This window comes from Falco punctatus, assembly GCF_963210335.1.
Source record: "Falco punctatus genome assembly, chromosome: Z".
Taxonomy (NCBI): domain Eukaryota; kingdom Metazoa; phylum Chordata; class Aves; order Falconiformes; family Falconidae; genus Falco; species Falco punctatus.
In genome coordinates this window covers 31,399,360-31,411,481 of record NC_137586.1, presented here as the reverse complement: position 1 = coordinate 31,411,481, position 12,122 = coordinate 31,399,360, and the positions used below count along the sequence as shown (strand labels likewise).

Sequence of the window (12,122 nt, the reverse complement as noted above, 5' to 3'; positions counted from 1 at the left end):
GCAGAAGTAACAGTATTACCATTTTATAATCTGACATTTTACTCCCTCTTACTTTTTTTTGTGATTTATTTTGTCTTTTCTACCTGTGGGTGTAGCAGTCATGAAGTGTTCTTACAGAACTACTGCTGGGATCCTCAGTGAATTTTCTCCACAGGTCTAAGATAACAGTACTGCAAGATCAGTGAACTTTATGCTGTGTACTGTCTTTATCATATTATCTCATTAGTTGATGAGGAGAATAAAGATCAACTGCAGTGACTTAGCTGGCAATTTTATTTTTTGCTGAACAAGGTTCTTAAAGAATTTATAGTATACACCCAATAAAATGAAGAGCAGATACAGGCATTTCTAAGACCATGTAGTCTTAGAAAAATGGAAACAGCTGAATGTGATGGGCAGTTTCCAAACATCTCTTAAACATAGTCATTTTTTTCTGTTTTATTTCTCCATTTTGGATATAGCTTTATTTGACCTGTTGTTGGGGAGAATTTCAAAAACAAGAGTCAGTAACAACATCTTGCAGGCTCTGTTTTTTCAACTATATGTATTGACATTTGCCAGAATCCTAGTTGTTGTATGTTTTAGCTTTAAATAAATAAATATTTACAAGAATCTACTGTTTCCACTACATATGCTCCACGGTATATCCTTTATACAGCACAAAATGTCTCTGTAATCTTCTAGGTTTGGTGACACTCTTGTTGACCAAACTGGAAACTTAGCAATTGCATTTTGAATTGGAAAATGAATTTTTAAGCATACATAAGATTACACTTGTTGTTAGCATTCTTCTGCCTTTATACTAGCATTAGTTATTTACAGAATGACCAATAAAGTGTTAGACCCCTTTCACAAATAACATTATGGGAGTATACTTCTAAAAGGTAGGCTTGATGGTTTGGGAAATACAGCTACTGACAGAGACACAGGAGCGTGTTGAGACTGTGGATATCTCCAGCCCCTGCCCAGAGCAGGCTCAGCCATGGGCTCAGACCTGGCTGCTGGGAACCTCACCCAGTTGGAACACCAAACCACCAAGGATGGAGCCCCAGCCCTGCTGCTGGGCTGTCTTCATGGGGGAAAAGGCTTCTCCCTGTCTCCAGCCTGAGCCTCTCATGTTTCAGCTTGTGCTGCTTCCTCTTGCCCTCCTGCCAGGCACTGCTGTGGAGAGCCTGGCTCTCACAACCCCTCTTGTTGGTGCTGAGGATGCTGTTAGGAATGGTTTACCTTGCTCTCCAGTCTTTGGACCCCAACATATGTGTTAATTTCCCTCACCCTTGTCTACGTCAGTTTTGCTTGAATTCAGAACCCTACCAGTGTACAGCAAACACGGAACTGGTGAAAATTACTTCATCGTAAATCTACACGGATTTATGTTTGATCTTAGGTAAGCCAGGCTGTACAGACAAACCGGGGGCTATTGGCTTCCGTTACTCAGGAGTGCAGCTCCTTATCAGCTGTCTTCCTAAAGACATGCTGTGATGAACTGCTTCAAGGCATACGGGAAGGAGTGTTCATCCCAGTTCTTTTCAGAGAGGCATACCAAATGTGGGAGATGATATATATTCGAGATGAACTGCTGTGGTAGCCATCGTAGTGACAAAAGGAGCAGGGAAGGGTAAAACAGGAGTGGAGGGGGTGTGCTCTCCAGCACCTCACCACCCTGATTAAAACTAGTAGTGTAACTGTCTTCACAGGTAGCTCATAAAAATGTAGTAATTAGAAAGGTATTCAGTGTTGGGATCTATCAGTGTAGCTCTTCTAGGTGGGATGTGGTTCAACTCTTAAGCTTAATTGCTCCCTAAACTGCTTAACAGTCTCACTAGGCTTTTTGCTTTGTGCCTTGGATCAGTCTGGAAACTGGTTTATTTCAGAGCCTCTAGCACAAATTCAATGGCTTCATGTGCTAATTGTTAGCTATATTGGCTGAGAAATGACTGTCTAGAAGAAACCTCTAGTTAGGCAAACAAAGGAGATGCTATTTGGCACATAGTGCAGTATTTGTGGTATGTGTTTACTACAGAAATCACAGTCAATGCAGTTTTGTGTGTGACAGAGGGCTAGTTAGGAAGCTGAATGGTAGCCTTCAACTGCATTTGGAGTTAAGCAAATTCATTACAGTTTTCAAAAAATCATTGGTGGTTGAATTCTGCAAGAATACAGCCCTCCCTCTCAAATGGCACCCTAACTGTCTGTCATCAAACTTTTGTTTTGCAAGTGGTGGAGGAAGATCTCTACAGTGTTAAAACTCTCACATAAAATGAGTACACCTGTCTGGAATAAACTGTGGAAGGAGTATTTGGGAGTGGAGCTGCTCAGTATACTCTGCCATGGGCATTGCAGATTTCAAGTATAATAAACACGACTCTTGAGTCTCCAGGAAAAAAATGCAGTTTACTGAAGAAAAAGAAATTAGTCTTTATACATTAGATCTAATAGTAGCACTGAGTAAAAGGCAGAGCAGAAATGAACTTTGAAGTGAGAACTGAACGTCAGTAAAAAAATAACTTTGCGGAAGGTACAATGTGACTGTGGAGGAAATTAATTGAAAACCAGATTTTTTTAAAAATTAGTATTTCTACATGGAATGCAATAGTAGCACTTTGAGTAACAGGAAGAGGAGAGGTGAGTTCTGAAACCAGAGCTCAAGTTATAATATCCTTGTTTATGGCTGCAGGAAAAATTAATTTGAAACCTAGCAAATTATTTGCCACCAAATTCCAGAGCATTAACTGTTTTGACTTGATCTCTCTTGCTGGAGTACAGAGTGAAATTTACAGAGTGGTAATAGGTTTTGAGACATCCAGGGCCTAAGCTATTGTGCTTTCGGGATTTGTAGCCTTATATTCCAGTCTGCTTTTCAAGTTGCAATGAAGAATAAACGGAACTTGATGCAACTGCCCCAGTTGTGCAGTTTCTGAAATCAGACTGGAGGGAAAAAAATCTGCTCCCCTCACCAAGGAGAGTTGGTGTCCAATTCCATCCAGGTCTTCTAGGCTGGGCAGACCTATCTCTCTGTGTGATTTTAAGACAGCCTCCTGACTGTCCTTCTGCATCCTCAGGTACTAAATATTATGTAAATCTTAACCTTTGCAGATGTTGGGTGGCATTATTCATTGACCAGTAGGAGCAAGTTGACTGATCGTGATTTTTGCACAGAGAAGTGTGTAGAAACAAGACCAAAGACCAAATTATAGTTGGGGGAGGGAGGGAGGGAGCGAGGGAGGGCAAATGCTTTCCATCTGACCACTTCAAAAGCATTCTGTTGTAGTCTTCCTAGACTAGATTGGCAGACTCACTTGAAAGTTAATCTTAAATGGAATTTCATAAGCTAGAAATACTGTATTCACACTTTTTTTTTTTTTAATTAACTGGTGAAGCACACTGAAATTGAATTAAAAGAAATTCCATTTTATCAGCTACGTAGGGAAAAGGCAAGAAAATAAAAATGGAGAAATTACTCCTGGGTGCTTGGTGTGCACATATGGCTCTGTTAGAAACACTAAATCATAGTTATGAATGGCTGTGGCTTCATCCAGTGCTGATTCTGCAAGGTTTAGCTAATAAGAGGTGCCTTCTGAGGTATTTTTTAATGCACGTGCAAGAGACCCAGAATGTACAGTGCATTAGCACAAAAGGAGTGCCATAAGCTGTTTGCCTACAACTATTTCTCATACTCTCGTTTCCACATTGGTTGAAACACTGTTATTCAGTTCTTGCATCTTCTAGAATTTTGGCAGAATTTAAACTTTCCCAGAATATTTCACCAGCTTATTATTTTATCTTTACTGTTCTTGGTTTGTGCTTTATTCTGGTACTGTTTATACTTGCACCACCAATGTTGCATTTTTTTTATACAGGTACAAAGCATTTCAGTTAAAAACTGTTGGCATTATATGCAGCTGTAATTTTCTGACATAATTTCTTTTCAATTAGGTGAAAATGAAATCCTTGAAACTCTATACAATATTGCAAGCAAGAACAAGATATGGAGGTCTTATATAGGCATGGGTTATTACAACTGCTCAGTGCCTCAGCCCATTGCACGGAATTTGTTGGAGAATGCAGGATGGTAATGTACCACATTTTCTTTTTAAATGCATATGTATAACTATATGTTTGAAGTTTGCTTACAGATCAGTGTAGACAAATACACTGCAAACCTGTTTTTTTTGACTAAAACTTTCATATAGGCTTTCATATATTGGATACTGATGTGTATCCTACTGTGGAGGAACTGTGTTGTTCATGCGGAAGCTAGAGAGGAAAAAGAATATTTTTGACATTGGAAGATGTCTTTTCTGTGAAATATTTCATTGATTGACTTCTACTCACAGTTTGTATTTATTATTAAATAAAACAGGAATATTTGCTTGCTTTCAGGAAGTATACATACTTGACTCCTAAACTAAAGCAGTTCTTTCCTAACTTCTGCCTAAATTTAAACCTGCTCCCTCCTCCGCTGGTGTGTGAAATTTTTGGTAGAGGTGGTTGAATACTATACAATACTCTGATTATGGTTTTCTTACAAGGAAGGAAGAAGCCTTACAAGGAAGGAAGAAGAAAATGTAAAAGGATTTTCTCTTGGTATTCCTTTCTCGAGCTTCTTTTTTAAACCAGAGACCTTCAAGAGTTTAAAAGTATATCCATAAAGTAGGCTCTTGTCTGAACAAATTATTCACTGGTGCCTGAAAACAGTTAGGCAGCAATACCTGATAATTCATGTTTGAAGAGGCTGAAAATACCGTACTTTGTTCTCATCACCCAGCTGGCATTTCAGTTGTTTGGGACAAGCAAAAGAATGGTCTGTCTTGACAGACATGAATCTGAATGTTATTGATCTGTTTTGTTTTTTCTTTCCACTTAAATGTAAAAAGACAAATAATGCATTGATTTATAACTTAAGAACAGCATTAAGTAATAGTCGGGTTTTGTCTTTGGTGGACTTTTCCTGACAAAGGCACTCAGATTTAATTATAAATACTCATTTAGCGTTGACATTTCTCTTAAAGAACTGTAACTTAGAAATGATGCAACAGAAAAACTACATTTAATGCAGAGTCTCGCTTTCCAATGGACTAAATGCCACTGATACCCTGCATTGTCTCATTTGGTTTAGAAGTTCTCTGCTGTCTAGTCGGTGACATCTTTTCCTTTTTGTACTGTATTAAAATAATAACTGTCATCTTTATTAGTAACTAATTTTTATTTTAATAAAAGCAGTATTTAAAAGTTATATATATATATATATAAATAAAGAAAACACACCCCCCCCCCCCCCAACTAAAGTCATATTAGTCCATGGCTGGAAAGGGCCTGGTGGGAAAGGGCCTGGGGGTGCTGGTCGGCAGCCGGCTGGGCATGAGCCAGCAGGGTGCCCAGGTGGCCAAGGAGGCCAGCAGCACCCTGGCTGGTGTCAGAAGCAGTGTGGCCAGCAGGGCAAGGGAAGGGACTGTCCCCCTGCACTGGGCACTGGTGAGGCTGCACCTCGAACCCTGTGTTCAGGTTTGGGCCCCTCACTGCAGGAGGGACGTAGAGGGGCTGCAGCGTGTCCAGGGAAGGGCAAGGGGCTGGGGAAGGGGCTGGAGCACAAGGCTTCTGAAGAGGGGCTGAGGAAACTGGGGTTGTTTAGTCTGGAGGAGACTCGGGGCGACCTCATTGCTGTCTACAACTACCTGAGTGGAAGCTGTAGGCAGGTAGTGGTAGGTCTCTTCTCCCAGGTAACAAGGGAGAGGACAAGAGGAAACAGCCTCAAGTTGCACCAGGGTAGGTTTATATTGGATATTAGGAGAAATTTCTTCATTGAAAGGGTGGTCAAGCACTGGAACAGGCTGCCCAGGGAAGTAAGGAAATCACCATTCCTGGAGATGTTTTAAAAACCTGTAGGTGCGGTGCTTAGGGACATGGTTTAGTGGTGTACTTGGCAGTCCTGGGTTAATGGTTGCACTTGATGATCTCAAAGGCCTTTTCCAGCCTAAATGATTCTATGATTCTGTGCTATATTGTTTGTACTTTCGGTTGCCATAAATGGGTCTGTGTATCTGTGGACCACCAAACTATGTATTTTCAGACTTGTCTGCTCTATTTGCATCTCAAACTTTTGAACTGATGGAAAATTTGCACTGTTTGGACTCAAGGCATCTATGCAGTACGTGTATACAAAGTTTTGTTTGGCCTTATCCCCACTCATTTGCAACATACACAGTCTTAATATGCCAGTACAGTGCTGCAAAGCAAATGATCAGTCACTAGAGGCAAAAATAAAAAGTTAAAAAGTAAGTGGATCAAAATGAACTACATATTTTAAATCCTAAAAAACTGTGCTGTTGATGAAACAGCTGGGAGAGTCTATCCAGAAATGTTCTTGGAGTGTCCAGTAAGGTCAAACCACATGTCTAAAAGCTACGCTTCTGGATGTCTAAAGTGATGGCTAGAGTGTTTGTTGGAGAGTGTATATGTGTTTGTTTGTGTGGAAAAGCAATTGTACAGACTTCATGGAAGCTGTTTAAGAAATCAAACCTCTCCTTACATCTCCTTGCATCTACTGAGTGTGTAACACTTTCCATGCTAACACATTGCAGCACCAAGGGAAATGCTGTAAGCACAGGCTTACTGCTTCTAACCAATTCTGCGTCTCTTACATGACCTGTAGTTTCTCATTGCTTGGCATTCATTAGAGCAAGATGGACTCTATGCATTGATATGCAATGTATGTTTGTGAAAGATTGTTCATGGAAGTCTGTGAACATGGAAGTGAAGGTCTTTGCAGTATTTAGAATACTGGGACTTGCTAGGAGGAGGCAGGAAACAAAGGGATAGATTTCAGTAGGGAGCTCTTCAGAACAAAATATATTCTTGGCTGAAAATGAGACTACTGACCTACACTGCATTCCTTAGAAGATTGCCACTGAAGTCTTTCCAAATCTCAGATTCTGTTAAGAAAGTACTCAACACTGTTGGAGTTTCGGAAATTTTTGAGGCATTTGGACAATGGTCTATAATATTTCTCTTCACAATGAAAGCTTAATAACTTAATTGCTATGAGATAAAACTGTCTGATCAAAACTGCACTTATAAATGCCTGGGAAGTCAGCATTCAGGAATTTCTTGTACCTGTAGCTTTAGAAAAGCATAGGTGTCCTTTTCTTTTAAGCATGAATCCCATTTTAACTACTTCTGTATTCATGGAAGAAGTTATTTCAAAACACTTGGGGTAGATGTTTTTCAGATAACTTTTTATCCAAAGAACACTTTCATTGAAAGTTAGAGAAAAAGCAGAGAAATTTCTGTTGTGGACCTGAAGTGTCGCAGTTAAAATTCCAGTCCCCTATGTGAGGTATTTGACTTAGTAGCAGAAGGCAGAAGAAAAGTATCCCTTATATTTGATACTTTATTTCCTTTTGATCCTGGTTACTGACTTGCTTGATCCTAGCTACCTGTGACTAACATGGGGTGGAAGTCTTAGAAGTATTTTCCATCACTTATCAGTTGATATTAGCAAAAATAGTAGCCTGTTTTTTCCGAAGAAATGCCATGCTAATATGTATCTTACTTTATCCTTAGAACACCTCAACTCTAAAATGCAGGCAGAACAGTTGTCATTCTGACCGCCGGTGCGGATGCATAGTCCTTATACTGCTGTACCCTACATTAAGATACTAATTAAATTTTTTTACACCCATTGTGCTAAGCTCTTTCCCTAGTAGCATACCAGATTAATTCTGTGCCCTGCCATGAACGTAAATGAATAACTGCTGTCAGATGTATGAATTATCTTTTTTCTGTGGGTCATGCATGTTGCTTTAAATTCTGCTAGTGGTGTGTCCTTACTTTAAGTTCTTTTCATCTTACTAATTGTCAGATCTCAAAAAGGATACTCTATATAACTGGAAATCCAAATCAATTCTAGCTCTGCCATTGCATGAGATTAGTCTTGCAGATGTTTAAAACTGCAAGAACATAATTTGTAACAAGGTGAAAGTATTACATAGATTATGAGTACATTAACTTCCCAGACATTCAGTCAAAGTACAGAAAAAATCACTAAGGAAAATGTATGGAGAATTGTTTTGCTAGAACTTACTGTATATTAAGAGATAAATTAGGCTTAGGAATTAGACCTTATTGACTATACCTACAAAGAGTAACCAAGAACTAGCTCATTGAATATTGCTTGATAATGGAGTTTTCTGAATCATTCTGTGCAAGCAAGAGCTAACTTTAGTATGAAGAAGATATAACTGTTAATCTTGCAGTTAATATGTAGTCTGATTGTTCCTAAACCTAGAACAAACCCAACTTCCAAGCACAAAAGTTTCTGCTCTTTCATTAGCCAGGTCTTCTGATGAGTGGCCTAGCTGTTGGCTGAAAGCATGCTTCCTACATACTTCTTCCTTTGATGCCAGATTTTCTCTTAAAACCTTCATCGGCAGTCAATATACATACAAGTATTTTTGAGAGCAGAGAGAGGCAAAAAGTGAAGCACTGAACTGAAGCAAAGAGTTATGCCACTTACAACCAAACTCCCGAAGGTCAGGTACTGGCTCAAGAAACATGCCACAAACTTCTCATGGAAGGGGTTTCTTTCGTATCATGACTGTCTGGCTGAATTAGCTTGGGAGTAGAAGTACTGCAGAAGTACTTTTGGTCAGAACATATGCTGACTGGAGATCGTATTTTCCTCCAGTTTGATTGAACAAGAGGCAATTTGTAGTTGTTTTCCTTGCCACGTTGGTAGTTCTTCCTATTCATTTTAGTCATTGGTACTGGACTTTAATTATGTGCAGAATAGCCATTTGGACAAACCTAAGCAGAAGAGGGGGGGTTTTGAATGAGAGATGGTTTAGAGTGCTTTTTAGAAATTTGATTTATGTAGAAGTTTTCTTTTAAAATTACTTTTACTTTTAAAGAGTTTAAAGAGTCTGCTGAGTGACTTTAAAAAGTCACATAACGTGTAGTATAGATTCAGCAGAAGTCAGAGTTTAAAGCAGATTAAAGCCAGATATTTTATTTGAAGAAATTGTGCAGAAGTAGAATTATTGTATTAAAAGACTAAATGCTTAGACAGTGCCAAACGACCTCCCCCACCCCCAAAAAAAGTGTTTAATTAAACATTTTTATGTTATAAAAGGTGTCTTCACATGTACATCTGTTAAACTGTAAACTTTAATTTGTGGTGATAATGGAATTAAAGATTTTTTGGTTGAATTTTTTTCATCTTTTCCAAAATCAGTTGATTTTGCTTCAACTGCTTTTACCACTCAATAGCAACACAGAATCACAAAGCGTCATTAATTCTGTTCTGCAGTATAGCATACTATCCCAGCTATGTGGAGTAGCATTGAGGTTATTCAAGGCAACTATCAAATTAGCAGCTACTTAGTGGAAGTTTAAGCATAATTTATTTATTTATTTTACTCAATATTAAAACTTCATTTAAAAATAATTTGAGTGTAAACTGAGTAGAAATACTTCTGGGTAGCTGATTTGAGTTGTCTGCTTTGAAGCATTCATTGCAAGGTCTATTTCTAATTATAGAAGATAAAATCTTAGGAAAAGGGGTTCCCATCAAGTAGGGAGTTGTGAGCATTACTCACATCTCAAGAAAGACGCTTTGTCTTTGAAAACAAAATAGAGAAGACCACATGAACAGCTAAATCTTTAATGTCCTTTGGCAAAATCTGCAGCAAAGTTGAATGTGGAGTATTACTTCTCTACCTTTCTTGTTTTGTGTTAGTCCCTAATTAGCAGTGCTTTAATGAAACAATGTTTTTGTTGAAATGAACAATAAAGCCAGTATACTCAACTTTAATTACAGTCTCGGTTCTGTTAACTTACTATTCTGGCAAGCTCTAACCAATGATTCTTCGTTTTATTTTTCTTCTCTTGCACTGAGTAATATTTCTCTAATGTATTTCAGTTAATCTTAATGCTTTAATTCTTACTGGTCTACTTTTTGTTCCTCCTTCAAGTTATAATGCAAAAAAAGACCTTTAGCTGAAATAAAATGAGAAATAAGATTGTTAACTTCAAGTACAGAAGAGTTTCTTTTATTAAGCAAGAAAACTTACTGTTCATGCAAAGGAGTTGGGAATGACTCTTTTTATTGGTGAGAACTGAGTGGGCAGGACGACCATTCAGGATACAAATCTTTATACTCCCAGACAGAAGGTTTACTTGACAAACTGAAAACTGGGTTTAGTAGCCATGGAGAAAAATTACTCCTGAGATGAGCAATGTTGCATACAGCCCAGGACATGTTCTCACTTATGAACTATGCATGTGTATGTATATGTATATGTTCATAAGCAATTTAGTGTTAGACTTGGCTAAGAAGCAGTTAAAAAACCTCGGTGTTTGGTAAAATTATCAATATTTATCTGATTTGATATATATCTATTGCTTTTCTGTCACTGAATAGTATATGTGAAATGTTTGAGCAGATACATCATTTAAATAGACGGTAAATACATTAGCATCATATATTACACTTTGAGTTCACTTATTGAGTATATACTTCTTTCTAGCTCTTCCGTTCTCTTCTTCACGACTTTTTTCCTACCTTCTGTCTTGCATTACTGTTTTATTGCTCCTCTCATCTTCCTGTATACTGCAGATTGTTCTTTAAAAATCTTTGTAGCTTGCCTTCTGTTGACTTTAGATGACTGGAGCTTTCACATACTTCAGTCTCTCTTTATAAAGGCTATACCTTCACCCATAAGCATTTTTCAAAAGTCTGGGGCTTTCTACCACCCGTTCAGGAAACAAACTGTTGTTTTCTTCCACTACCAGAAAAAAGAGGCCACAAAGATTCCCACTTATCACTTGTTTCTTGGCCACTACTCTGGATTCAAACTGGCATAAAGTCTGTCCTGAACCACTGTGGAATCCAGTACCCAAATTTCCAGCCATAAGAAGACAATCTGGTCTTTATTCTTGCCTTTCATCCCAGGACCTGTGCTGCTTTGTTTTTCATGACTGTATAATGGAGTGTTTCACTTACATTGTTGCCTTTTCTGAGGAATTACTCCCATAGCCTCTGCTGTTTTGTTCTCCAAATGACAACAGATAGAACTCCCATCAGTCTCCTTTCCTTTCAATAACATATATGGAAGGATAGATATATATATATATATATATATGAAGGAGCTGCATATTGCTGAGCTTGATCCTGTGAAATGCCAAGTGCCTTTCCTCCCATAGGAGAGCAGAAGATTTGCAAGAAAAGGATTCAAAGATAATGGCAATACTTAGACATGGCTGAACTAAGCAGTATGGTTTAGATACTGTGACTTGATTAAATTCTCCCACACAGCACCTACTTCCCCTAGATGCACTCACACCTCTGTTTTAGAAGTAATTTCTCTTTTCAAAATGGAGAAATAGAATTGTCCTGTAAAAAGCCAAGTCAACACCAGAAAAGAAAATACTTTCAGGCTTTCAGGACAGTAATAAATCACAGCTATCTAAAAATAACTGTTTTCTAACAAACTTTCATTCTAGTGAATTATGCTTTACAATTTATTTTTCCTACGACATAGTTTAGTTACGTATTGGCATAATTCTGTTACACATTTATTTTCTTAGACACAAACTCAGAATTAATTTCTTACAGGGTTACCCAGTATACTCCTTACCAGCCTGAGGTCTCCCAGGGAAGGCTGGAGAGCCTGCTAAATTACCAGACTATGGTGTGCGATATCACAGGAATGGATGTGGCTAACGCATCGTTGCTGGATGAGGGGACAGCTGCTGCAGAAGCCATGCAATTATGTCACAGGTACTGTGTTTAAATGTATGGTTAAATCACAGCAGAAAGGAATTTTAGAGTTTCAAGGGTGTCTTTACTGTGTAGGTATGGTTAGGTGAGTGGGTTGCAGTTGAGTGGGGTCTTTTCACTGCGAGCAGATCACAGACCAGCTATAGCCCATGTTGTTAAGCCCCCAGAGAAGTTCCCAGTGTTGATGTGAATGTTAACTCAGACATCTATGCCCTTAACAAACCTAAGGACCTAGAGAGCAGAGGACAGTCTAGAGCAAGAAAGACTTACCCTTGGTGAAGGAGGGTCAGGTTAGAGAATAGTTAAACAAACTTAGTCATCGGCCCTGATGTGACGCATCTAT

The 12,122-nt window shown here is 38.5% G+C and overlaps 1 protein-coding gene across 2 annotated transcripts in view; it reads left to right on the top strand.

Annotated features, from left to right (window-relative positions):
• The window catches only part of GLDC (glycine decarboxylase), a 55,066-nt gene that overhangs the window by 5,639 nt on the left and 37,305 nt on the right, over positions 1-12,122 (top strand). For both annotated transcript variants that reach the window (XM_080372298.1, XM_080372299.1), the window contains 2 exons: positions 3,937-4,072; positions 11,615-11,779. In XM_080372298.1, the coding sequence (XP_080228424.1) occupies positions 3,937-4,072; positions 11,615-11,779 (301 nt within the window). The remainder of the gene's footprint in view (positions 1-3,936; positions 4,073-11,614; positions 11,780-12,122) is intronic.